The sequence below is a fragment of the Aquarana catesbeiana genome, linkage group LG01 (genome assembly GCF_042186555.1).
Source record: "Aquarana catesbeiana isolate 2022-GZ linkage group LG01, ASM4218655v1, whole genome shotgun sequence".
In the NCBI taxonomy this organism is placed as follows: domain Eukaryota; kingdom Metazoa; phylum Chordata; class Amphibia; order Anura; family Ranidae; genus Aquarana; species Aquarana catesbeiana.
Genome location: NC_133324.1, coordinates 809,413,239 through 809,439,451, shown reverse-complemented (window position 1 = coordinate 809,439,451; position 26,213 = coordinate 809,413,239). Strand labels below are relative to the sequence as shown.

The 26,213-nt window shown below is 41.8% G+C and overlaps 1 protein-coding gene across 3 annotated transcripts in view; it reads right to left on the bottom strand.

The window, feature by feature from the left end:
• The window catches only part of MTUS1 (microtubule associated scaffold protein 1), a 335,192-nt gene that overhangs the window by 218,783 nt on the left and 90,196 nt on the right, over nucleotides 1-26,213 (bottom strand). For all 3 annotated transcript variants that reach the window (XM_073608006.1, XM_073607998.1, XM_073608014.1), the window contains exon 3: nucleotides 1,066-1,267. In XM_073608006.1, the coding sequence (XP_073464107.1) occupies nucleotides 1,066-1,267 (202 nt within the window). The remainder of the gene's footprint in view (nucleotides 1-1,065; nucleotides 1,268-26,213) is intronic.

Here is a 26,213-nt window from a genome sequence, read left to right as displayed (position 1 = left end):
GCGGTTCCACCTCCTGCTCCCTCTTCACTGGATTTGATTGACAGCAACAGAAGCCAATGGTTCCTGCTGCCATGTCCAGTGAGGAGAAAGAGGAGAGAGCTGCTGCTCTAGGTCACTGCACTGGACCAAGATCGGGCTCATGTAGGTATTTACAGGGGGGCAGTAGGAAGGTGAACATAGAAAGTTTTTTTTACCCTAATGCAGATAATGCAGATAAAGCGTTGGGTTTAAACCTTAAAGGGGAACTTCAACTGTAGCTGCTGACTTTTAAAACAGCCACTCACCTACCCCATGATCCAGTGCTATTCTCACCCCACTTCCCAACTTCTACGTCCGGCACCTTAACTGTGGGCACCCAGCTGTGGCAGCTTGTGGCGTCACAGCCGGGTAACCACTTTGCATTGTGAATGGTCCCACAGTCTTCTGGGAAGACTGCAAGGAGGGAGAGGGGCGGCGGATTTCTGCTGCGATCGCCTAGGTGCTCGGAGCGGAAGTGGGAGTGGGTACCTGTCAAAATCAGGTACCGGCTCTGCTCCGCCCCAAAAGTGCCATTTCATAAACCGAAGCGGTGAGGAGGCCTTAATACTTAACCTTCCCCTTTCGGGTGAGCTCCGTTTTAAGCCTTTACCACTTTAAAGTACAACGGTCATAAAAACCACAATATCCACTTTTTGAAAGACTGATAATTGCAGATATTATCCATTTAATCCCTTAACAGCTAATTCCATACAAAATGCTCTGAGCAAAAAAGTGGGCATTAAGCACAGTGTTGGAGAGGAATACAATTGCACTGGAAAAGATGACTTGTTCACCTGCACAGAGGGCAGGGGAAAAGACAAAGACAGTCATTACTTCCCCACAAATGTCTCCAGTTGTGTTGCTATATATTTACAAGATTGGGGATATCCAGCCCTTCACATTATAACATTGAGTGCGCAAAAGAAAACTAAAGCCAACTGGTTGCTATGGGCTACACCTCTACATTTTTTTCCTGCAGTATTTATAGAACACAATTTAAACCTTTTCAAAAACTCCATATAATTAATTTACCCATCATCCTCTTACCGGCACTTAGTTGCTGGTTTCCGCTAGGTGGCGATGTCACTCTGACAGTCACCGCGCTCCTCCCCACACTTCCCCGCCGCTGTTCAGTGGAGTGAAGTCTGGCTTTGGAGGTGGGAACTGGCTGTGAGGTTGTGTTTTTCAGGGAAGACAGAAGCTGATTATGCAAGTTCTTGCTGGGAGTAGTTAATTTTGCAGAAAAGGGCTGCAAGACACAAAAAAGTTCAAGTGGGTTTAAATAAAACTGTACAAATCAACACTAAGTGTTACAAATACAGAGGTCTAGATTTAAGACATAAGGAGTTTGACTTAATAATGCCACATAAAAAAATAAAAAAAAATAATAAAAAAAGTATTTTAACTGTCGTTCAGAAAATTCATAAAATGTATTGCCAATTTCAAAACTATACTGGCAAGCATATATCATTAAGGAGGGAGGCAAAAGAGATAATCAAAACTTCATTGCTTTGATTTATTGTCTTTTGAACACACAAAGATAAAAGTGAAGACAGCAGGTTATGAGACATAAGAAATGCTTCCCTTAAGTAGGATTGTTTTTTTTTTTTTTTTTAATTCTGCATGCCTGGGGAAACCCTTGTACTAGGTGTACAATACTGAGAGGACTTTTTTTTTTTATTTTTTTTTTTTAAGATGGGTCTGTCAGGGTATATACTTACAAGCCATGCACTAAAATGGATCTGCTGAGTAGCAGCAGTGCCCATCTTGGGTTTTACAACTTGACACCTTAAAGTTTTTTTTTTTTGTTTGTTTGTTTTATTGGAAGTGTACACTCTATTCAGGTCTCCGCATAGTAGTGTGGTGCCCTGAGATTAGGCAACTTACTGTGCCATCCAGTGAACTGCAGAGAAATTCATTGTTGTGGTATGAATGAGGTACATAGAAAACAGTGATGGATATTGATCCAGGATGGAAAAGACACCACATGGTGCAAATGAGCCCTCATTTATCCAGGTCATGGAAGAGCAGAACAGTTCATAATATTCAAAAATGAACTTGTTCTGTAATGGTAAAAGACATTTTGTTGCTTTTTTTACATGCCAAAAAAAAACAGCTCTTAAAGGCAGGCAGCGAATGCCTAATCTCACAGAACAGATCTTGTTGATTGTGACTAATACCCCGTACACACGATCCAAAAATCTGGCGACAGATCGTCCGACTTTTTTCGTTTGCTAGTTGCAGAGTAGAAGTTGAATAAGTTACTAAAGTCACGAAAATTCTCCTATGACAGAAAAAAAATTTGGAAGTAATGTCATGTGTTGTGATGTTATTGTATTTTCGGACAACCGTACTGACTACGAAAAATCGTACGATCTGGTATCATACAAGGAAACTTTTTGTGCTTGTCAGTTTGGGAAAAAAAGGAAATAAATAAAAAAAACAGATGAACTGCCCTGATTGGCTTTGGAAAGCTGTGTACCAATGACCAAATTATCATACGATTGATTCAAAAGCATTTTTTTTGTCCGATTTTCAGATAGTGTACGGGCCTTAAGCCCTTAAGATGTAAGTTGCCTGGTTGTTCTGATGTCCCACCAGCTTCCATACTTTGTAACAGCAACCTGAAATAAGCATGCAGATCAGGAAAGCCACATCAATGTCCAAAATCCCTATCTGTATATTTTCCCGCTGCTACAATAAGGGCATTAGCCTAATGCAATGTATGCACATTATTTTCATTCAAACTGCATGCTGAACAAAAATAATCAGATTCCCCCATTCATGCTATACAGACGGAGGAATCTTCTGCTGCGGCTATTGTCCTCTGACAGCTGTAACCAGCACCTGTCAGAATACATTTACAGCAGATGCATCTGATTTAATGCAACTGCTGTTCAGCCAATAGTTATCCGCTCCACTCCTTTAGGTTTTTCTTTTTTAATCAATGAACACAGATGGGAGGAGGCCGATGGGGACACCCAGACAGCGAATTTCATCCATTTCCTCAGGAAGTAGTACTCAGCTTTACAGACAAGCCTCACAGCTTTAACTGCCTCACAGAAGAAGTCGTCCCATTGGATGAAACGTAGGTCAGGCTAGGCACGGAGCAGCCGTGACGTCAGGGCACTTATGGAGGGTGTTGGACTACTTTTTCTTGGCAAAAAGCCTATTTTAACATCTTTGCTGTAAGTAGAACCTTGAAATACTCTTGTGTGTTTTTAATGAACGCTGCGCAATGAGTTAAGTTTTCCTCTTCCATATGTTATACCGTGTGATGGGGTTTTGGAGTTCCCTAAAGGATAACTGTTGTGGGGAGCCGCATCATTTGAGTCCACCAAGTAGTCTGAACAGCTGAGGCGGTTTATACCCAAAGTGAGGGGTGATTGCTCACTGATGCACATATAGACCTTGGAAGGTCTTAATATCTGGCAAGAAGATATATTTGCCCCATCTATCCTGTGGGGAGCACTGGGGTGTTTGCACCAATTGAAATTGGAAGGACACTTAATTTTCACCTTGTGGATTATAATTGGTCTTTGGACTCTTATACAAGTTTACACATCTATTCTAAAGATGGACTTTTGTTTGCCTTATCACAATTAACGAGTCTTATTACATATACATCCAATGCAATTCTCCCAAAGCACACGTAATTACACAAACAGCTGTATCTTAACTTGGATGCTGAAATGACCAACGGCTTGAACCGACTGCAATCATGCGAAGGAAGTGTCACCAGCACACCAGGATCTCCAAAATTGGGTCCAAAATTTTAATCACATAATATAAAAAAAAAATAGAAGCGACGTTTCGGAGCCACGCAGGACCCCTTCATCGGGCATGTGACGATGCACATGCCTGACGAAGGGGTCCTGCGTGGCTCCAAAACGCTGCTTCCATTTTATTTATTTTTTTGATACTATGCGATTAAAATTTTGGACCCAATTTTGGAGATCCTGGTGTGCTGGTCACACTTCCTTCTCATTATTACATATACATGACAACACGTTGATATATAATTTGTTGGATATGGTGTGTACATATTTGTGAGTGCTGCTGTTTGTCACCAATCATTTAAGTCAATTTTGTTAGTTTTTTTACACTAAGCACAATTTTCTTTTGCATACCATTTACAGACAAGCGGCTAGCATTTGCAAAACACATCACTGGATATCCCCCACCATTCAATAATCTAATGCGAATATTTATACTGGATCTTGATGCTCCAAAATAGTTCCATAACAGTTGTCAAACTGTGCTTATCCTGCTTAAAGCCTGGGAGGCATGACAAATATCAGCGCTCACTTTAGAGGCGAGAATGGCTCATAGCGGCATTTAAAGGCCATAGGCTGAACTGCCATTATCTGTACAAAGTAACTAGATAAGGCCAACTTCAATATAAACAACTTGAGACTCAAGCTGCCATGAAGTATTACTTGATGAAAATCAGGAGGATACAAAGATCTAGAGGTTTCTAAATAGCTCAGTTTAAGTACCCTCAACTGGCACAGCGACCAATACAGCAAGTTTACCACCACCGCAGTCCTACTGACATCAGAGGAGTCAATCTATTTTCAGTATGCTGCAGGAATGTGATCAACTGCTGAGAACGAGCCATGTGCTGACTCACCTGAATCTATGCATACTGCGGCAGCTTGCTCTGAGAATGGTTCATACGGACACATAGGCAAGGCTGCTGTGTGGTCACTTTCCTCTGCACTTTCTGCTCTCCACATCTGACAATAGTACTGACAACAGTATCTGACAACAGTATGGGACAATTTGTTGCAGCAATTAAAAAAAAAAAAAAAAAAAACTGATAAGCTGCCAAGTATGTGCAGACCAGACACACCTCCACATCTCAAGGACACAACGGCTCCCTTGTCAAGGGATTAACTGCAGGAGAAACAAAACCTCAAATTCCTCCAGATAATGGATTTATGACCGCACTCTTCGTAGAAAACCTGATCAGTGCATTGTCTTAACAACGATAAACACTCCAAGGAAAAGCATTTAAAATTATTTTTTAGAACAAAACACAAAGCAAAAAATTACAAACATTTCCAGATCCACTTCAATGTTATGAATTCTCACAAAATATTAAAGTGGTTGTAAACCTCAGACAGGAAATATGAATAAAGCATAACCCTCTATACCAGCGGTTCTCAACCTGGGGATCGATTGCCGATTTGCCAGGGGGTCGCGAATGCTGGCCGAGACGGACCCGAAGTTACTGTGTTACATTGGAGTCTGTCCGTCTCGGCCAGCGAGATGTCACTTCCGGGAGAGGAGAGACCTCAAGGAAGTGACGTTCCGTCAGCGCCATCTTGGTACTCTCGTCCGCAGTGAGGCTACCCTTAGAAGTCGGCAAGCGGACATCTTTTTATACCCACCGAAGTCCACTTGCTGAGGACATGTCTACCAAGATGGCGGCGACAAAATGTCTTTTCCGGTTAACACAGACGGCTTACTGATTCTGACGGAACACCAGTGATTTGGTAAGTCAGAGATAGCATTTTTGTACATCAAACGCCGCGCCGCCACTGTGCCCTATCAAACGCCGCCACTGTGCCCTATCAAACGCTCCCACTGTGCCCTATCAAACGCTCCCACTGTGCCCTATCAAAGGCTCCCACTGTACCATCAAATGCTGCCCCCGTGCCATATCAATGTTCCCACTGTGCCCCGCCGCCCGCCACTTACCCTGTCTCTCGGTGGGGCATTTTATTCATTTGTAACTTATATGTTAAATAAATATTTTGCGCTTTATATTACAGATTGTTTTTGTGATTAATCACTACGCTTTAAGATGTTAAATTTGTAGGAATGAAAATACATCCTGCATATCAGATATTTATATTTCGATTCATAACAGTCGCAAAATTACAGCAATGAAGGACCAACGAAAATAATTTTACTGTTAGGGGTCCCCACAACTTGGGAAACTTTATCAAGGGGTCATGGCACTAGAAAGGTTGAGAACCACTGCTCTATACTGTGTATATAAAACAGCATTAAAGGTAGGCCATAGGCAATGCAAAATTTTTTTCCTGCAACCACATGTTGCAGTAAACATTTGCATGATACCCCCATCAACACTGACAGTGCTGACAGTGGAATCCCTCCTGCCGAAAATTGATTTCTCCCAGCGTGGGGGAAGCTGCCCCTGCTGGGAGAAGAAAGTGATTATTGCTAGCAGCCGCTTGCAATAGACGCAAGCAAATCCAGCAGGCTGGTTCTACCAAAGTGGATCAACTTGCTACATTCAGCCTGCCCATCAATGGTTCGAATCTTTGCCGGTTCCTGCTCAACTGAGCGACATTCAGTGTATGGCTGGCCTTGGTGCAATCTCTGCTGCTTTGTTCCTCTATCAGCATGAATCACTTCTGACAAAAGAAAAACAGTGACAGGGGAGGAGTGTCCAGTTGATTGACAGCCTTGGCTCTATTGCTGTGTGCAAGGGGATGTGTCCCTTACCTCCAATCAGCTCTCAGAGCTCTCCTCACTGAGCTCTGCAGAGTGTAATTTTGGCTCTCTAACCCGTTTTCTACAAGCTCAAGACAAGCTTTATACATTCTGGACTTTGAATGGATGTAAAGAAGAAATGGCAGCAGATAAACAGGTACAACTTACGTAAGAGATGTTACCTTTGTGCATCACCTGGGGGCAGTCACTACACTGGTTGTATGTAATGTTTAACAACTACTTTAAGCTAAAATTTCCATGGCACATCTTACAAACTGCAGTTTGGCTTCAAAATCGACAACCACCTTCCCTGGTTTTAAATATCAAGTCCGCTGCCTATAGCCCCCCTTGATACACTTACTGTGCAATGAAATGATGTTAAGTGAAAAGATTCTTCCACTTTTCTAGTGCAAGCCTTGATACCTCCTCTGCCTTAACAGAAAAAACTACCCAGTAAACCTGTCAGCCACTACATATACTTGTCAAAGAGCAGGTACCACTGAGGATGATGATAAATGGGTCTTATGTGTTCTCTCTTTAATTTTCACAGAAGGAACAAGACAGGAGCATCCCTCATCCTCACTCATCTTCATCTACCGACCCATTTACTGCCCTGACTAGGCATCTGCTACTACTACATATAGAAATATAAAGGACACCATTGCAATATAGAAATTACTGTTATTCTTGTTCAGCACCACTAATATACTCAATACCCTCAGTCTGCATTCTAAACTCCATGTACACTGGGCTTAAAAAACATTGCTTCTACAGGAGTTCTGCATTTTTTCTTCTGCCTGTAGAAGCAGCTCAATGTTATCCTATGTGTCCATGCACATTAAGGCATATAAAGGCAGATTTCAAGAGGAATTTTTTTTGCCTCTAAAAAGACATCACATGTGCTTTTTAGAGGAATTTAAGTGTACAATGAAAAATGAGCAATGGGGAATGTTTTAGGGAAAAAAAAAAAAAGAGCTTAGAAAAGATATGCCCATAAATGCTTCTAAACGCTAGTGCAATATAAGCATTTTTTAATGTCGTTTTTTCTGCTACACAGGACAGTCAGTTCCAGTGCAGAAAAAAAAAAAAAGTAGAACATGCTGAAATCCTTAAAAAACAAACCACATGTGGAACAGGAATGTATTGGAAATGCATTAAAAACAAGCATGCAGAAACGCATTTGAAGTATTTGTGGTGTCCAAAAACTCATCTGGAGTGTGTACTGGCGTTTAGTGTTCACGGAACCGAAGGACGAGTAAAGCTGGCTAAAGAGATCCATGTATAGGTCAGGCTGGTTGTGCTGAAGTCGATCAATTGACTTCAGTAAAAACGAGCCTGTCAGATTTTTTGTATGTGATTACTGCCAGCGGCTATAACCACCAGCCCTAATCTATTCTGCAGGCAGGAAAGGCTCCCCCGCCAGCAGAACACAATAGTGCTGCGGAGGGATTCCTATATTGTCACTGAATGTGCTCATTGGGGAAGCAGCAAGCGAGAGATTTTCTTTTATGCAAATTGCATCATCCATCCTCCTTGCTTTAGATTTGGGTCTAAAATTGTCGTGCCGCTGAAAAATGCTCTTCAGAGGGGTTCGACAGGTGGTGACGATGTGATAGGATGCCTCCTCACTGCCCATTTCAACCCCATAAATGGCACACCAGTGCGTCACAATGTAAATTTTTGCAGTGCATCTCCATTTGCTTGACTGGGTCATGTTTCGCGGCCTCCCACTTAGTGAGACAGGTGCAATAATTTTTGCCGTAGGCGCGTATCAAAGCATAACAGTGGCTTCCGCTGCCTTTCATGCTTGAAAGGGGGGGGGGGGGGGGGGGCACTGTTAACACAACTTAACCCACACAATTTATATGCCAACCCCACGCAAATTCAAATCTAATAAGCCCTTAGGGCCCAGCAGGTTTACCAAAACGCTGCTTGAATAAAAGTTATTAAATATCTAGGTATCTTTTTGGCCACTGCTGGCACTTAATGGCTTGGTAACAATACGCTCAAGCTTAAAAACAGAAAGGTCAAAACCTTGTGCAAACTTCCTTTATTTATAGTTGGTAGAAGAAATCTGAATGAAATTACACGAATATCTCAAAAACTATACCAACTATAAAGTATAGTTTTTGAGATTTCAGATTTCTTCTACCAACTACAAATAGCTTATCCTTATGAAAAATAAGAAAAGAAATCAGTATTACAACGTACAGCTCCAACACGATCTGGTAAAGCATGCTGTGCCAAACTCCAGAAATAATTTCTGATCACCTAGATCAGTGGTCTCCAACCTGCGGCCCATGGGCTGGATGTGGCCCTTTACTTGTTTTTATCCAGCCCTTGGTGCACTATTCCTCCCACCGATACCAATGATGGAGCACTATTCCTCCCACTGATACCAATGACGGGGCACTATTCCTCCCACCAATACCAATGATGGAGCACTATTCCTCCCACTGATACCTATGACGGGGCTCTAGTCCTCCCACTGACACCAATGATGGGGCACCATTCCTCCCACTGACACCAACAATGGGGCACCATTCATCCCACTGACACCAATGATGGGGCACAATTCCTCCTTTTACTCCCACTGACCACCAAACCTATGGCATGGTTTACTCCCACCAATACCAGGATCTTTTCTACTCCCAGCGGTTCCAGTCTGGCCCACCTAAAGTCGGAAGGACAATAAACTGGCCCATTGTTTAGAAAGTTTGGAGATCCATGACCTAGATGCAATATGACTTTACTAGGTCTCCCCTCCATATGAAGATTTTACAGATCTACAAACCCCCTGATGTTGTTACCTAAAACATACAAAACCTTCAATAGAGAGAAGGTCACGTCAAAAGCTTACGAAATAACGGGGATAGAAAGACAAAATACAGCCAATCAACCTGCACTGACATTTGAAAGATCCAAGAGCCGTAGAAGGAGCGAAGTGGATAAAGTTCAATAATCATGACCTTTAAAATATTTCAGACCTTACAAGCTACGTTTTCAGCCCCATAGTGTTCTATCTATACCAAAGCTGTGGCATGCCATTCAGACACAAACCAAAAATGACAATTGGAGAAGCAAATGTTTAGCCATATTTTCATGCATTGTCACAAGATTAAGCATGGCCGCCCGGTCATTCCTTCAGAGTCCTGTGTCAAACGGTAGTGTGACGTCATCGCAGCTCCGGCCAATCACAAGGCCAGAATCCGCCAACCCGGAAGGAAGACTGGGTGAAGATGGGAGTGCCTGCAGCGGTGACAGTGCGGCACTTAAGAACTTTGTGTTAAGTTTAACATAACGTGACTTTTTTTTACCCTGAAGGGTAATGTCATACACCCAGCGGTTAACTAACGTTTTAAGGTCAAAGATGACAAGGGGGCACTCTTTACATCTGGAATAAAAGATTTAATCTCCAAATATGGAAAGGTTTCATCTCAGTAAGGAATTAAAGGAATTTCCACTGCTGGAGCAAATTGGATCATGCTTGCTGGGTTTTTGCCTTCTTGTGAATCAACTGAGTATGGGATTGAGTTTTTAGGATTGCAATCCCCCACCCCCCTTCCCCCTTTATTGGTTGAACTAGATGGACTTGGGTCTTTTTTTCAACCAGACTTCCTAACATCCATAGGAACTGCAGCATTTTTCTAATAAAAAAAAAAAAAAACTTAACCTGGATAACCTGTTGAAAGACATGGTTACAATGGTTACATTTACAAGAGGTGCACCTTTATAAAATCCAAAACATCTAGGTATGAAGAAGAAAGTTTTTGGCTTCAGCTATTGCTAGGTGTTTTGATTGTTTTAGCAATTATGAAAACCAACAAGATGGTTCATACACGTAACATGAATATTCACAGGACGGGGCGTGTTAAATGGGAATTGGAAACAATCTTAACTGCAGATGCAAGGCAGAGGATAAACACTTTGATGAACCCCTCCTTACACAAAACACACCCTTAATATAGAACATTCTGTATTCTCAAGGAATACCTTTCTCAGAACAGTCATTGTAGCAATTATACACAAACCCTTTTTCAGATCTCGATTTATTGTGCCCGAAGCATCTCTCCCTACAAATTTCATATCGCCAAAATCTTTAGGCTGGCTTCACCCTTCTGCATGGCACCTTGCCATTATTGTGGAATGGCATCCCAAAATACAATATATGAGGGGTTGATTTTTGCTTTAGGTTTGGCTTCTCTAGCGTTGCTCAATGAGCTGCCTTACCGCCACACAACAAAACATGTAGCTATAGAAAGTAGAACTACAGCCAAAATACATTTATTCTGGTGAAGAAGCAACCTGTCAGGGTTTTATTGCTGACAACTCATCAAATCATAAACGTACAGACTTCTGAGAAATCCCAAATAGGTGTGGGTTTACAGCTAAACAGAAATATCATGTATGTCAGCCTATTTCAACCAGGGTGCCCAGGCAAGGTTTCTTCAGGGGTGCCATGGCAAAATGCCTAAAACTGTACCAAAAATTGTATACAAGCCAGCCTTTTAGTTACAAAAAGCCACGGGTTTTCATCATGCACCATTACAATTTTCTAGACACTGGCATCCTAACAACCAATGACAGCATCAGTTGATAAGGAGGCTGCCTGTCTGTGGTCTCCACAGCATCCTTGTTTGACCCGTCTGTGCCGCTCTCCCTCAGCAATGGGGTCAAATTAGTTGACCGATGGAGAGAAATTTAAGGAGAAGAGAAACATTGGAATACTAGCCAGTCAGTGCCAGTGTGCAAAAGTATTTGCTTTGGATGAATAAATCACCTCCAACCTTGGGTGTCCTACGTGTGTTTTTTTACATTTTAGAATGGGGTGCCTCGAGATTGTCCATAATTTTAAAAGGGTGCCTCAACTGAAAAAAAGGGGTTGAGAAACACTGATGTATGTCCAACAAGAAGAAAGCCAGCATGCCAACTTATAGATCCAAGAGAAAATCAAATCCTTTAAATCCCTGGAAAAAATAAAAAACCTGACAACCCTTTAATGCCAAAAGTGCGTGCTGCTTCTCTTTTTTTTTCTGTGGTGGTGCAGAAAACGAAAAAAAACATTAGACCCCTTTCACACAGATGGATGGACAGCAAACGTATCCTCATCCATCTTTAGCAGACCGGATCGAATGCCGGCGAATGACAGTGGACACATGTTCGCTGACACCTACCGCCCCCTAGAGAACAATGGGTGGTCAGATCGTGCCCGTGTGAAAAATGGACAGGTGGACCCCATCAGTGTGAAAGGGGCCTTAAGTGTACCCATGACCACAGTGATTGGCTCACTGGCTACTTTGAGAACTTGTAACCAAAAGCTATTGGCCACAGACTGGTCAGCGTGTAGAGAACCCGCAGGGAGTGTTCTCTACATACTGCATCAAGATAAAAATCTTCTGACTTTACAACCACTTAAAGTCATAATGCACTACATACTAGTACATGACAGACCTACCTACAAACGGAGCCCTCCAGCGATACGCTGTCAGTGCTCTCCTCTGCGCTTCCATCTTCACATGGTCTTTCTTCCGAGTTTCGTATCTTTGGCCACTTGATTGGCTAGGTCTAGGTGATGACACTCTCATGGCACACAGAGCAGGCCGTAAATGTGGTCTGAGCTGCGCATGTGCGACTCAGATCACATTACCCGCTGACAGGCAGGATGAACATTTATGAAATTAGAGATCTCTAGGGTCTCTTCTGTAATAAAAAAAGGCAGGCAGAATTTTTTTTTTATATTACAGACTTTTATTCCTGCCACTTTAATTATCAAACTATTTGTACTTCTTTACATCCAGTTCCAAAATTACCTTAGTTCCACCCGACAGTATAATCAGACTGTTCTAGTTACCTTTCCTGCTGCAAGGGGTGAAGCCTGGTCCCTCCCTGTCATCAGTCTAACTGAGAAAAAGCCACCCATCTGTCACTCTGCTCTTTTAACCTGTCAGCGTGCTCCTTGCCAGCTTATGTGTATATACACAAGGGATTGGCTCCTATAGCTGTCCCTCTTTTTCAGTGGCACTGAGCAGATGATTAAAAGAGGCCGATAGCATGTAAAATTTAGGGGCTTACACTAGTTGCAAGTTAAAAAAAAAAAAAAAAAAAATCATCAAATAAGTGCATCATTTTGTGTTTTCTTTCCATCTGCCTGGGATTTAGCATGAAAATCTATTTTTGTCTAAGGAAACCCGTAGTTCAGGTGCCTTCACCCCTGTAGTCCATTATCAAAACCTGCACCTGACTAGACATTCATAGGGACATTAATCGGCACCAAAATACTTTTAAAGCACGTGATATAAAAAACGTACAGATTATTCATTTCAGGAATAAAGAGAGGTAAAAAAAAAACACCATGTTTTGGCTTTATGACTCAATGTATTCTCACCAATTCTCTCGATTTACAAATGTGACTACAGTACATACAGTGAGGGAAAAAAGTATGTATGTATGTTAGCCCACTGACAAAAATAATCAGTCTAGTTTTAATGGTAGGTTTATTGTAACAGAACAAAAAATATCCAAAAAAACATTTTTAAAAAGTTATAAATTGATATACATTTTAATGAGTGAAATAAGTATTTGATCTCCTATCGATCAGCAAGATTTCTGGCTCAAACATGTCTCCTATACAGGTAAGGAGCTGAGATTAAGAGCCCTCTCAAAGGGAGTGCTCCTAACCTCAGCTTGTTACCTGTATAAAAAGACACCTGTCCACAGAAGCAATCAGGTTCCAATCTCTCCAACATGGCCAAGACCAAAGCTGTCCAAGGATGTCAGGGACAAGATTGTAGACCTACACAAGGCTGGAAATGGCTACAAGACCATCGATGAGCAGCTTGGTGAGAGGGTGACAACAGTTGGTGTGATTATTCGCAAATGGAAGAATCACAAAATTACTGTCAATCTCCCTTGGTCTGGGGCTCCATGGTAGATCTTGCCAGTGATCATGAGAACGGTGAGGAATCAGCCAAGAACTACACAGGAGAATCTTGTCAATGATTTCAGGGCAGCTGGGACCATAGCCACCAAGAAAACAATTGGTAACACACTACGCCATAAAGGACTGAAATTCTGCAGCACCCGCAAGGTCCCCCTGCTCAAGAAAGCATATGTACAGGCCAGTCTGAAGTTCAATAATGAACTTCTGAATGATTTAGAGGAGAACTGGGTGAAACTGTTGTGGTCAGATAAGACCAAAATCAGCTTGCCATGTTTGTAGGAGGAGGAATACTGCCTATGACCCCAAGAACACCATTCCCACTGTCAAACATGGAGGTGGAAACATGGTGCTTTGGGGGTGTTTTTCTGCTAAGGGGGCAGGACAACTTCACCGCATCAAAGGGACAAAGGACGGGGCCTATGTACCATCAAATCTTGGGCGAGAACCTCCTTCCCTCAACAAGGGCATTGAAAATGGGTCGTGGATGGGTATTCCAAGGGGATAATGACCCAAAACACACAGCCAAGGCAACAAAGGAGTGGCTCAAAAAGAAGCACATTAACGTCCGGGAGTGAGTGGCCTAGCAGTCTCCAGATCTTAGTCCCATAGAAAATACGTGGAGGGAGCTCAAGGTTCGGGTTTCCAAATGTCAGCCTCAAAACCAAATGCCAGAGAGGATCTGCAAAGAGCAGTGGGACAAATTCCCTTCGGAGATGTTTGCAAACCTGGTGGCCAACACAAGAAACGTCTGACCTCTGATTGCCAACAAGGGTTTTCCACCAAGTACTAAGTCATGTTTTGCAAATCAATTTATAACTTTTTTGAAATGCATTTTTCTGGATTTTTTTTTTGTGTAATTCCTTTAGTTCTGTTTCAAGATGGTACAGTTTAATAGTCAAAAACAGATGGCAGTGTATACAAGAAAAACAGAAATGTGTAACAGAAAGGGTTAGATGTTATATCAGCAGTGTCAAATAACGATTCCCTCGGTTATGCACTCTTTTGAATACATGTAAGGGTGAGGCTGTATGATGGAGCTGTCCGTGTGCTAAACCGGGGAGGCTTCCAGACTGTTATCTTAATAACCCACTTAAGCTAGTATAGCTACCAGGGCCATACAGTGAGAAACATTAACAGCTGACAGGTGTGATGTAAAATAAGATGTAAATATTATCTGACAAGACCAGCCAATGACTGGGAGCAATTTGGGGAAAGGAGGACTAGAGGAGAGAGGAAAGGCGGGGGGGGGGATAGGACTCCCCGGAAGTGGGGGGGGGGGGGGGGACTGAGGAGTAGGAAAGAAGGTAGCAGGTTAGAGGGGTGAAAAAAGGAAGATGGAGAAGGTGCCCCCCGACTAGGGAGTAACCCGAGCCCCAGGGATTAATCAGGCTTCTGGATTTTTTTGTTATTCCGTCTCTCACTTTTATTTGCAAAATTCATAAACACAACAGAAGCAATATTCCACACAATTTGTGAACTATATTGAAGAGTGCTCCATTTGATTCTGCAGATATTGCAAAGGTTTACGATTGAATCTGCTAAGCAGGTATTGTAATTTTACCTAGAAGAATGAGACAATGTAAGAAATGCTGGATAATTTTTTCAAGGATATAAAAATAAAAATCAATACCCATTAAGGGCATGCGCACTGAGTTATAAAGTGATGCATATTTCCGATTAAGAGATTCCCAAGTCTTTAAAGTACACAATGTCACTGGAGAGGATGAGGGAGAGATTAATCACTTCTATGGTGAAATCCAGAGGATTTGATCAAAAGATACCTTAAAGTTTAATACACTATTGGCTCAGACCATGCTTCACATCTCTAAAATTCAGATTAACAAAATGCAAGTAGAACCAGATTTTTTTTAAGGTGCTCAAATATTGACAATTAAAATGTATAATATAAATACATATATAATTATACACATGCGCATGGCTCTTATGGTCTGTATGAAAATACAAAGGCATGGTACAATCCAAGCCAATTTTTTTTAGGGTGAATTATTTGATTCCTGACAGATAATCTGTCAGGGATCAAATAATTCACATTAAAAAATTGGCTTAGCTTGTACCATGCCTTTGTGCTTGCATATAGACAGTGTGTGTGTTTTTTTTTATTAGATACATTCGTTACCCTTATTATATTTGGATGCTTATCCGATTTGTTTTGTACACAGTTATCTTGCTACAATAACTCTTGAAGAAGCCATGTTTATGGCGAAACATGGAGAATATGACATCTGTAGCTTGATCAAATATCGTATGAATCAAATACTGTGACCATTGGGTTAGCCAAACAAGATTTGTAACTATACACAAGTTGAATGGATTGATATATGTGAGATAACATATCAGGTTTATTCATTTTATTACATATTTTAATGGAAATAAATCATTTTGTAAATTTTTATTGTGTCAATATTTGAGCAACCAAAAAGTCTCGCTCTACTTGAAACCTTAAAAAAAAATTTAAAATTTGTTCTTCATCTACCCAGATTTTTTTGCAATGCACTGTAAATCCAATCTGCCAAAACATGTCAATACCGCTGCCACGCTGCGCAAATACAGCGTGACATAAAATTATTGCAACGATCGCCATTTTATTCTCTAGGTCAGGGATATGCAATTAGCGGACCTCCAGCTGTTGCAGAACTACAAGTCCCGTGAGGCATAGCAAGACTCTGACAGCCAAAAGCATGACGCCCAGAGGCATGATGGGACTTGTAGTTTTGCAACAGCAAAATATATATATCCCCAGAGGCATGATGGGACTTGTGTGCGTTATATATTAAATATATATAATTGTGGCCACTGAAATGAACACTCAAGCACGAAACACGCCTAGAACTTAAGCGCATCAAGTGTTTTTTCTGCCAAAAATTCTGCTGCTCCTGGATACACTGGCAGTGGGTCTTCTTTCTGCCTCTAAATGCCTACAGTGCATCCGGAAAGTATTCACATCGCTTTTTCCACATTTTGTTATGTTACAGCCTTATTTCAAAATGGATTTAATTCATTAGGTTCCTCAAGGTTCTACAAACAATACGCCATAATGACAACATAAAAGAAGTTTAAATTCTACGCAAATATAAAAAAAAAAAAAAAAAAATATCACATGTACAGACCTATTCACAGCCTTTGCTCAATACTTTGTTGAAGCACCTTTGGCACAATTACAGCCTACAGTATAATGCTACAAGCCTGGCACACCTATTTTTGGGCAGTTTCTTCTATTCTTCTCTGAAGGACCTCTCAAGCTCCATCAGGTTGGATGGGGAACGTCGGTGCACAGCCAATTTCAGATATCTCCAGAGAAGTTCATGTCAGGACTCTGGCTGGGCCACTCAAGGACATTCACAGAGTTGTTCCCCAGCCACTCCTTTACTTTGGCTGTGTTCTTAGGGTCTTTGTCCTGTTGGAAAATGAACCTTAGCCCCAGTGTGAGGTCCAGAGTGCTCTGGAGCAGGTTTTCATCAAGGATGTCTCTGTACATTGCTGCATTCATATTTACTTTGATCCCGAATAGTCTCCCAGTTCCTGCCGCTGAAAAACCTCCCCACAGCATGATGCTGCCACCACTATGCTTCACTGTAGGAATGATATTGGCCAGGTGATGAGCGGTGCTTGGTTTCCTCCAGACATGACGCTTGCCATTCAGGCCAAAGAGTTCAATCTTTGTTCCATTAGATCAGTGAATTGGGTTTCTCATGGACAGCGTCCTTCAGGTGCCTTTTGGCAAACTCAAGGCAGGCCGTCAAGTGCCTTTTACAAAGTAGTTTCCGTCTGGCCACTCTACCACTCAGGCATGATTGGTGGAGTGTGGCAGAGATGGTTGTTCTTCTGGAAGGTTTTCTCTCCACAGAGAAACGCTGGAAGTCTGTCAGTGACCATCGGATTCTTAGTCACCTTCCTGACTAATGCCTCCTGATCGCTCGGTTTGGCCTGCTCTAAAAAGAGTCCTGGTGGTTCCAAACTTTTTTCATTTATGGATGGAGGAGGCCACTGTTCTGATTGGGACCTTCAATGCTTCAGAAATTTTGATGCAACCTTTGATCATTTTGAGTGCCATGGCAAAAGCTATGAATACTTATGTACGTGTGTTTTTTTCCGTTTTTAATTTTAAATTCTTTATTTTGTAAAGGAATAAAGCATCCAACAGAGCAGAAGCGTACAGAGGCTGTGCAATATCTCACATACAATAATGACAATCCAAGGTATCATGGAAACTTAATGCTAAGTACCGAAAATGCAAGGTATTCTGACATCTAAATACACAAAATATCTTGCTTCAGAGAACAAGGAGATAATAGTAGAAAATAACAGAATACACTCTGATGAAAAAAAAATAAAAAATACAACAGGGAAGCTAAAGGACACCAGTAGGCTCTGGAAATCAAGGACTCAGATAAGGGAGAGTAGTGAAAGGGAGGGGGAAAAAAATAAAATCAAGGGGGGGGGGGTTTAAGGGGACCAGGGGGGGTGAAAAGGTGCACGTGTGCCACAACATGAGGGCAGGAGGACCTCAAACTCCACAGTAGTTTTCCAAGAGGGCCTTCGCCTCATCTGAATATACAAACATGTTCCAATATGACCATGTTTTGGTATATTGCTCTTTCCTATTATGAGCGGTCAGCTCAAAGTCTTTTGTTTTTTATTTTTAATAGATTTGCAAAGATTTCAAACTAACTTCTTTCATGCTGTCATTATGAGGTATTGTTTGTAGATTTTTGAGGAAAATAATGAATTTAATCCATTTTGGAATACGGCTGTAACATAACAAACTGTGTAAAAAGTGAAGCGTGCTATGAACATTTTCCGGATGCACTGTAGGTGTGCTTAGACACATGAGCTAGCAAACAGGGGCGTTTAGAGGCAGGAATAAAATGTTTAACGTCCCCTAGGAGCAGCTGTAAAAACATACAGAGTGCATGACACTTTAAAGTGATTTGTACAGGTTCTTAAAAAAAAAAAAAAACAAAAAAAACAAAAACAAACCACAAACGTGTCATACTTACATCCACTGTGCAGCTCAAACCTGCTCTGCTGGGGTCCCCCGGCGGTCCTTGCGGCTCCTTCCCACATTGGATAACCCCCTAGGAGAAGCGCTCTCCTAAGGGGGTTACCGTGTGGGCACGCTCCCGAGTCCAGCATTCGGCATCCATAGCTACCAAATGTATGACACGGCCCCGCCCCCCGCATCATTGGATTTGATTGACAGCAGTGGGAGCCAATGGCTGCGCTGCTATCTATCCAATCAAGAGCTGTGAACCCCGGGCAGAGAAACAGCACATCCCCATCGGGTCAAGTTCCAGGGCTCAGGTAAGTAAAACGGGGGGGCGCTGGTCACTGGCAGGTGTTTTTTCCCCTTAATGCATATGATGCATTAAGGGGAAAAAACATGAGGGTTTACAACCCTTTTAAAAAGGTAACTAAAGATCCTGGCTTCAAAATTTCTCCCAAACACAGACACATAAATGGGGGCTTATGTTAAAGTGCTTTTACTGCTTGTTCAAACAATTTGAATACTGCAGTGTTCAAGAACTGGGCACAGATACACTTTAAAGCCAAGCAGGTTAAAATCGCTAATGCTTAAATTGATCCTAGAATGGAAAGGATATGTTATATTGTGTAGCTCCACTATAGTGGGCTGTTTTAAGTATATAGAAGATAACATTTTAGTACGCACTTCACGTCCCACTGTGAGCAGGAGAAATGGCTTCTCTCTACAGAGACCTACAACCCCTCAAGGCTTTCAGATGAAGACAATCCTATTTTCTGCTAAATGCCCCAACACTCCCTATAAAAACATTTAACGAGTGAGATGAAATCTTGCAAATTGCTCCAGGTGAAACAAGTGGCAACTAAAGCAAAACGGATTATGTAACAAAGGCAACAACTTTATTGAAGAACCCATACAGCTTTTAATGAAACATACGGTACTTGCTGCCAAAGCAAAAAAGGGAACCTGGATTAGAGCAAAATGCCAGAGCGATGTCTTAAAGTGGTAGTAACCTTAAAAAATAGTAACTGTCCTCCTGCAGGTTATTTCCATAATGTACCAGTATGCACCACACAGTAACACATTAGGACAAGCTTGCCTTACCAACAGTGCTCTCCAGCGACGGTTGTCACTGCTCCAGGCATGTCCATCTTCATCCAGTTTTCCTTCTGGGTTTGTGCGCTCTGGCTGTGACATCACTCCAGCATATGCGTACAGGTGTCGCCATAGTGACCTGGCGCTCTATGCATCCACAACACCCAGTATTCTGTGCATGCGTAATGAACTGCTAGTGCACCAATTGTATCAGATGACAGAATCTACTAAACAATGCAAGTACAAGTCATTTTGAAGGGGCCTACAGGCAAGTCTTTCTAGTGTCTTACCTTTAGGGTAAAGTCACATTTTTTACTTTACTACAGGGTGAAAAAAAAATTGGATTTTTGCTTTTTTTTATTTAAAAAAAATCAGATTTTTTAGATCAAATTTTAATGAAATGCTTCTGGAGTAAAAATCTATATAAGAGATAGTTTCTATTTAACCACCTCAATACAGGGCACATTATGCACCTTCCTGCCCAGACCAATTTTCAGCTTTCAGCGCTGTCGCAGTTTGAATGACAATTGCGCGGCCTGCTACACTGTACCCAAACTAAATTTTTCTCATTTTGTTCCCACAAATAGAGCTTTCTTTTGGTGGTATTTGATCACCTCTGCGGTTTTTATTTTTTGCTAAATAAAGACCGAAAATTTAAAAATAAACGTTTAGCTTTTGTTTCTGTTAAAAAAAAAAGTGTAAATAAGTAAGTTTTCTCTTTCACTGATGGGCACTGATAAGGCGGCACTGACAGGCACTGATACGGCGGCACCAATAAGCTGGCACTGATGGGCACTCATGGGTGGCACTGATGGGCACTGAAAGCCGACACTGCTGAGCACTGATATGTGGCACTGATAGGCATCCCTGGTGGCAGTGGTAGGCATTGGAGTGGGCACTGATTGGCAGCTGCCTGGGCACATATTGGCATTTCCCTGGGGGTCTAGGGGGCATACTTGGTGGTCCAGTGTGGTAGCCATCCTGGTGGTCCTGGGCGGGATCCGATGGGGGGCTGTGCAGATAAACAATCAGCATAGACCCCCCGTCAGGAGAGCAGCTGATCGGCTCTCCTCTACTCACGTCTGTCAGACACGAATGAGGAAAAGCCGATCACCGGCTCGTCCTATTTACATCGTGATCAGCCGTGATTGGACACGGCTGATCACGTGGTAAAGAGTCTCCGTCAGAGACAACAAGGCATTTTCATCCACACAACTGCCGCTCACTGGACATTTTCTTTTTCAGACCATTCTCTGTAAATCCTAAAGATAGTTGTGCGTGAAAATCCCAGTTTATCAGCAGTTTGAAATACTGAAATACTCAGACAAGCCCGTCTGGCACCAACAAGCATGCCATGTACCTAAATCCCCTTTCTTCCCCATTCTGATGCTCAGTTTGAATTTCAGCAAGCCAACTTCACCACGTCTAGACGCCCGAATGCATTACGTTGCTACTATGTGATTTGCCGATTAGCAATTTGTGTTACCAAGCAATTGAACAGGTATACCTAGTAAAGTGGCCAGTGAGTGAATATAAATTATATACACATACACACACTCACTATCTCTCAAAAGTGAGTACACCCCTAAGTGAAAATGTCCAAATTGGGCCCAAAGTGTCAATATTTTGTGTGGCCACCATTATTTTTCAGCACTGCCTTATCCCTCTTGGGCATAGTTGTCCAGAGCTTCTAAGGGTTGCCAATGAAGTCCTCTTGTACTCCTCCATGACGACATACGGGGCTGGTGGATGTTAGAGACCTTGCGCTCCTCCACCTTCCATTTGAGGATGCCCCACAGACACTCAATAGGGTTTAGGTGTGGAGACATGCTTGGCCAGGCCATCACCTTTACCCTCAGCTTCTTTAGCAAGGCAGTGATCATCTTGGAGGTGCGTTTGGGGTCATTATGTGTGAATACTGCCCTGCAGCCCAGTCTCCGAAGGGAGGGGATCATGCTCTGCTTCAGTATGTCACAGTACATGTTGGCATTCACGGTTCCCTCAATGAACTGTAGCTCTCCAGTGCTGGCAGCACTCATGTAGCCCCACAGACCATGACACTCTCAACCACCATGCTTGACTAGGCAAGACACACTTGTCTTTGTACTCCTCACCTGGTTGCTGCCACGCACGCCTGACACCTTCTGAACCAAATAAGCTTATTTTGTCTCAGCAGACCACAGGACATGGTTCCAGTAATCCATGTCCTCAGTCTGCTTGTCTTCAGTAAACTGTGGGCTTTCTTGTGCATCATCTCGAAGAGGCTTCTTCTGGGATGACAGCCATGCAGACCAATTTGATGCAGTGTGCAGCGTATGGTCTGAGCACTGACAGGCTCCCCCCCCCAATCCCTCCCTCTGCAGCAACGCTGGCAGCTCTTCTATGTCTATTTCCCAAAGATAACCTCTGGATATGATGCTGAGAAGGTGCACTCAACAACTTTGGTCGACCATGGTGAGGCCTGTTTTGAGGGGAACTGTTCTGTTAAACTGCTGTATGGTCTTGGCCACCATTCTGCTGCGCAGTTTCAGGGTCTTGGCAATCTTATAGTCTAGGACATCTTTATGTAGAACAATAATTTTTTTCAGATCCTCAGAGAGTTCTTTGCCATGAGGTGCCATGTTGAACTTCCAGTGACCAGTGAGAGAGATAACACCAAAATTAACACACCTGCTCCCCATTCACACCCAAGACCTTGCAAAACATGACACCAGGGAAGTTAAATGGCTAATTGGACCCAATTTTAAAATTTTCACTGAGGGGTGTACTCACTTTTATTGCCAGCAGTTTAGACATTAATGGCTGTGTGTTGAGTTATTTTGAGGTGACAGCAAATTTACACCATTATACAAGCTGTACACTCACTTTACATTGTAGCAAAGTGTAATTTCTTCAGTGTTGTCACGTGAAACTATAGATATAAATCTAAATCTATGATGAATAAATATACACACACACACACATATACAAAAGTTTAGGAACCCCTGACAATTTACATGATTGTCATTTATAAATATTTGGGTGTTTGGATCAGCAATTTCATTTTGATCTAACAAATAACTAATATTTCAGTAGTGAAATGAGGTTTATTGGATTAACAGAAAATGCGCAACATGCATCAAAACTAAATTAGACAGGTGCATAAATTTGGGCACCCTTGTCATTTTGTTGATTTGAATACCTGTAACTACTTAGCACTGATTAATTGTAACACACAATTGGTTTGGTGAGCTCATTAAGCTTTGAACTTCATAGACAGTAGCATCCAATGACAAAAGGTATTTAAGGTGGCCAATTGCAAGTTGTTCTCTTTGACTCTCCTCTGAAGAGTGGCAACATGGGGGTCTCAAAACAACTCTCAAATGACCTGAAAACAGAATGTTCTACATTATGGTTTAGGGGAAAGCTACAAAAAGTTATTGCAGAGATATAAGCTGTCAGTGTCCACTGTGAGGAACATAGTGAGGAAATGGAAGACCACAGGCACAGTTCTTGTTAAAAATATTGGAGAGGCGAAGGATGGTGAGAACGGTCAAAAACAGCCCACGGACCACCTCCAAAGACCTACAACATCAACTTGCTGCAGATGGTGTCACTGTGCATCCTTCAACAATTCAGCACACTTTGCACAGGGAGAAGCTGCATGGGAGAGTGATGCGAGAGAAGCATTTTCTGCACACATGCCACAAACGGAGTCGCTTGAGGTATGCAAACGCACATTTGGACAAGCCAGCTTAATTTCGGAATAAGGTGCCGTGGACTGATGAAACAAAGATTGAGTCATTTGGTCATAACAAGGGGCGTTATGCTTGGTAGCAAAAGAACACATCATTCCAAGAAAAACCACTTGCTACCCACAGTAAAATTTGGTGGAGGTTCCATCATGCTGCGGGGCTGTGTGGCCAGTGCTGGTACTGGGAATCTGGTTGAGGATCGCATGGATTCCACTCAATATCAGCAGATTCTTGAGAATAATGTTGAGGAATCGGTCAGAAAGTTGAAGTTATGCCGGGGCTGGATATTTCAACAAGACAACGATCCAAAACACTGCTCAAAATCTACTTGGGCATTTATGCAGAGGAACAAGTACAATGTTCTGGAATGGTCATCCCAGTCCCCAGACCTGAATATAATTGAACATCTGTGGGGTGATTTTAAGCGGGCTGTTCATGCTTGGCAACAATCAAACCTAACTGAACTGGAGATGTTTTGTAAGGAGGAATGGTCCAAAATACATTCATCCAGAATCCAGACACTCAGTAGAGGCTATAGGAAGCGTCTAGAGGCTGTTATTTCTGCTAAAAGAGGCTCTACTAAATATTGATGTGATTTTTCTGTTGGGGTGCCCAAATTTATGCATCTGTCTAATTTAGTTTTGATGCATATTGCGCATTTTCTGTTAATCCAATAAACCTAATTTCACTACTGAAATATTACTGTGTCCTTCAGTTATTTGATGGATCAAAACAAAATTGCTGATCCAAACACCCTAATAATTATAAATGACAATCATGGAAATTGTCAGGGGTTCCTAAACTTTTGCATAAGAATATATATATATATATATATATATATATATATATATATATATATATATATATATATATATATATATATATATATATATATCTCTTTTACTCAGTGGTGTTTCAAGGTACATGAAGATATGAGTTTATGGCCTGGTTATCAGACATTAGTATATGGTGCAGGAGTTTTAATAGCAGCTTCCATCTTAAACTTCTTCCTTTTGAAGCTTTTCGCAAATGTTCTGTTTGAGATTATACATGTAATAAATAATTATATTCGTAAGGACCAGCATGCATCTTGAGGGAAGGGAGGAAACAACCATCACTGCACAGTAGGTCACTCTCAAATGCAAAGTGTCTAAACCAGGGTTGCTCAACTATTTGAAGAGAAAAGGCCACTTAAGTGAATTGGTAATCAGTGGCGGCCCCTTAACGAAATGATTCAGAATGTTCATTTTTTTTATTGTGAATAGCATAATGAAGGTTTTAAACAATCAGGATCATCATTTCCCATGAGCCCAATCCTCGCTGCATATTCACCCATTGCTCAATTACAAAAAAAAAAAAAATCACATTTTTTATGAACCAAATCACCATTAATCCCACTCTTGTGCTTGGGTGTGACCATCAAAAAAAGAGCTCTGAACCAGTCTTGCAGCCTTCACTATATCAGGGTCTTTGCAGCCATTCCTTGAATTGCCAAAACTAGTCCTGAGGACAATCTTAAAAAATAAATAAATAAAACAGACCGGGGAAGAGCATGCCCTAGTAACGTAATGTAGCAAAGTCCCAGGCCTCCTCTAGTCTAATGAGAACCTTTAGCACCAAGAACTGCTGACATCCTTCCATACAGAGTGGGTTGCTGAGGCATAGTGGGTTTAACCCAAGCTAGATTCATGGGCGCCAGACACTTCTTGAATGCACAGAGATTTTCTCTTAAACAGTACTTTGGGAGAGAGGGTTAGGGCCAGGACACCCTTAAGCAGTTGCAATGTTAATTGGCGGACTCCAAGACTTCTACAGGAGGACAGCCATGCAGGGAAAGGCATCCAGTAGGAATACTGTCTCATTGCCATTACTTGCCATCATAGCAGCTTTATGATTGCTGGTTTAGTAGTTTGAGTCACAAGAGCTAGAATCTGTACACAGATCAGTTATTCTGACTTAACTTGCTGCATAAATGTTTCTGATCAGCAACTGAAGCTGGGGAAGACTTGGAGATTTAAATCCTCAGAAGTCAAACAGCCGGGCAAGTAGCATTTTCCAAGAACAGCAAAGCCAGGCAAACAACCACCTCTAAAGATGTAGAATAGACTGATCGTTATCCAGAACTGGGCCACACTAGACAGGACATACACTGGCACAAAGTCTACATCTGTACTGACCAGCCTGGCTTTGTAACACAAAATCAAAGTGCTGATACTGCAGATCTGTCGGATTTGGTTGAGCAACCTAATACCAAAAAGGTTTCGAATATTTGATGCAATTGGACTTCGTTGCAAAATCACAGTGCTCACATTGTTGTATTCATTGAACAAAACCATATTTTGGATGTTGTGTCACCCACTACAAATCAAACACCAAGGTTTTAGGTCTTCCGCTAGATTGGACTGCAATCTGCAAAAAAATTAGCTCTGTGTAATAACTTTACACGACTGTCTGTTCACAACCTCCCAACTGTAAATCTTTCCATACACCCGACACAGCAAGTGAAAACGTGATTTATCTGTCCTCCAGGCAATATGACCAATCCCATACACACAATGTGTTTAAGAAATAGGCTCTAGGACATACTGCAAGTGTCCACCATGAAAGTACCGTGGGGTCTGTTCTCGCACTTTTCCAGAAAATCCCACTTACCTAGCTGTTATTCTAACCACCTGGCTTCATTACCTACCCACTGACCTTGAACCTATATTCAGATCAGGAAGGTCATATGTTATTACCTGCATACTTGTACTGAGTCAGTTACTCAAAGAACTGGAAATAATACGACAGCCAGGCAATCAGCATTTTCAGAGGAAAGGTCAACAATGGCAGCCACTAGGTTTTTTAGAAAAAATAATGGGGATATTATAGCAAAAAGTACAAAATATTGTGTTTTTACAAAATAGTCGCTCTTTTTTTTTTTTTTTTTTTGCGCTATAAACAAAAAACAACACAG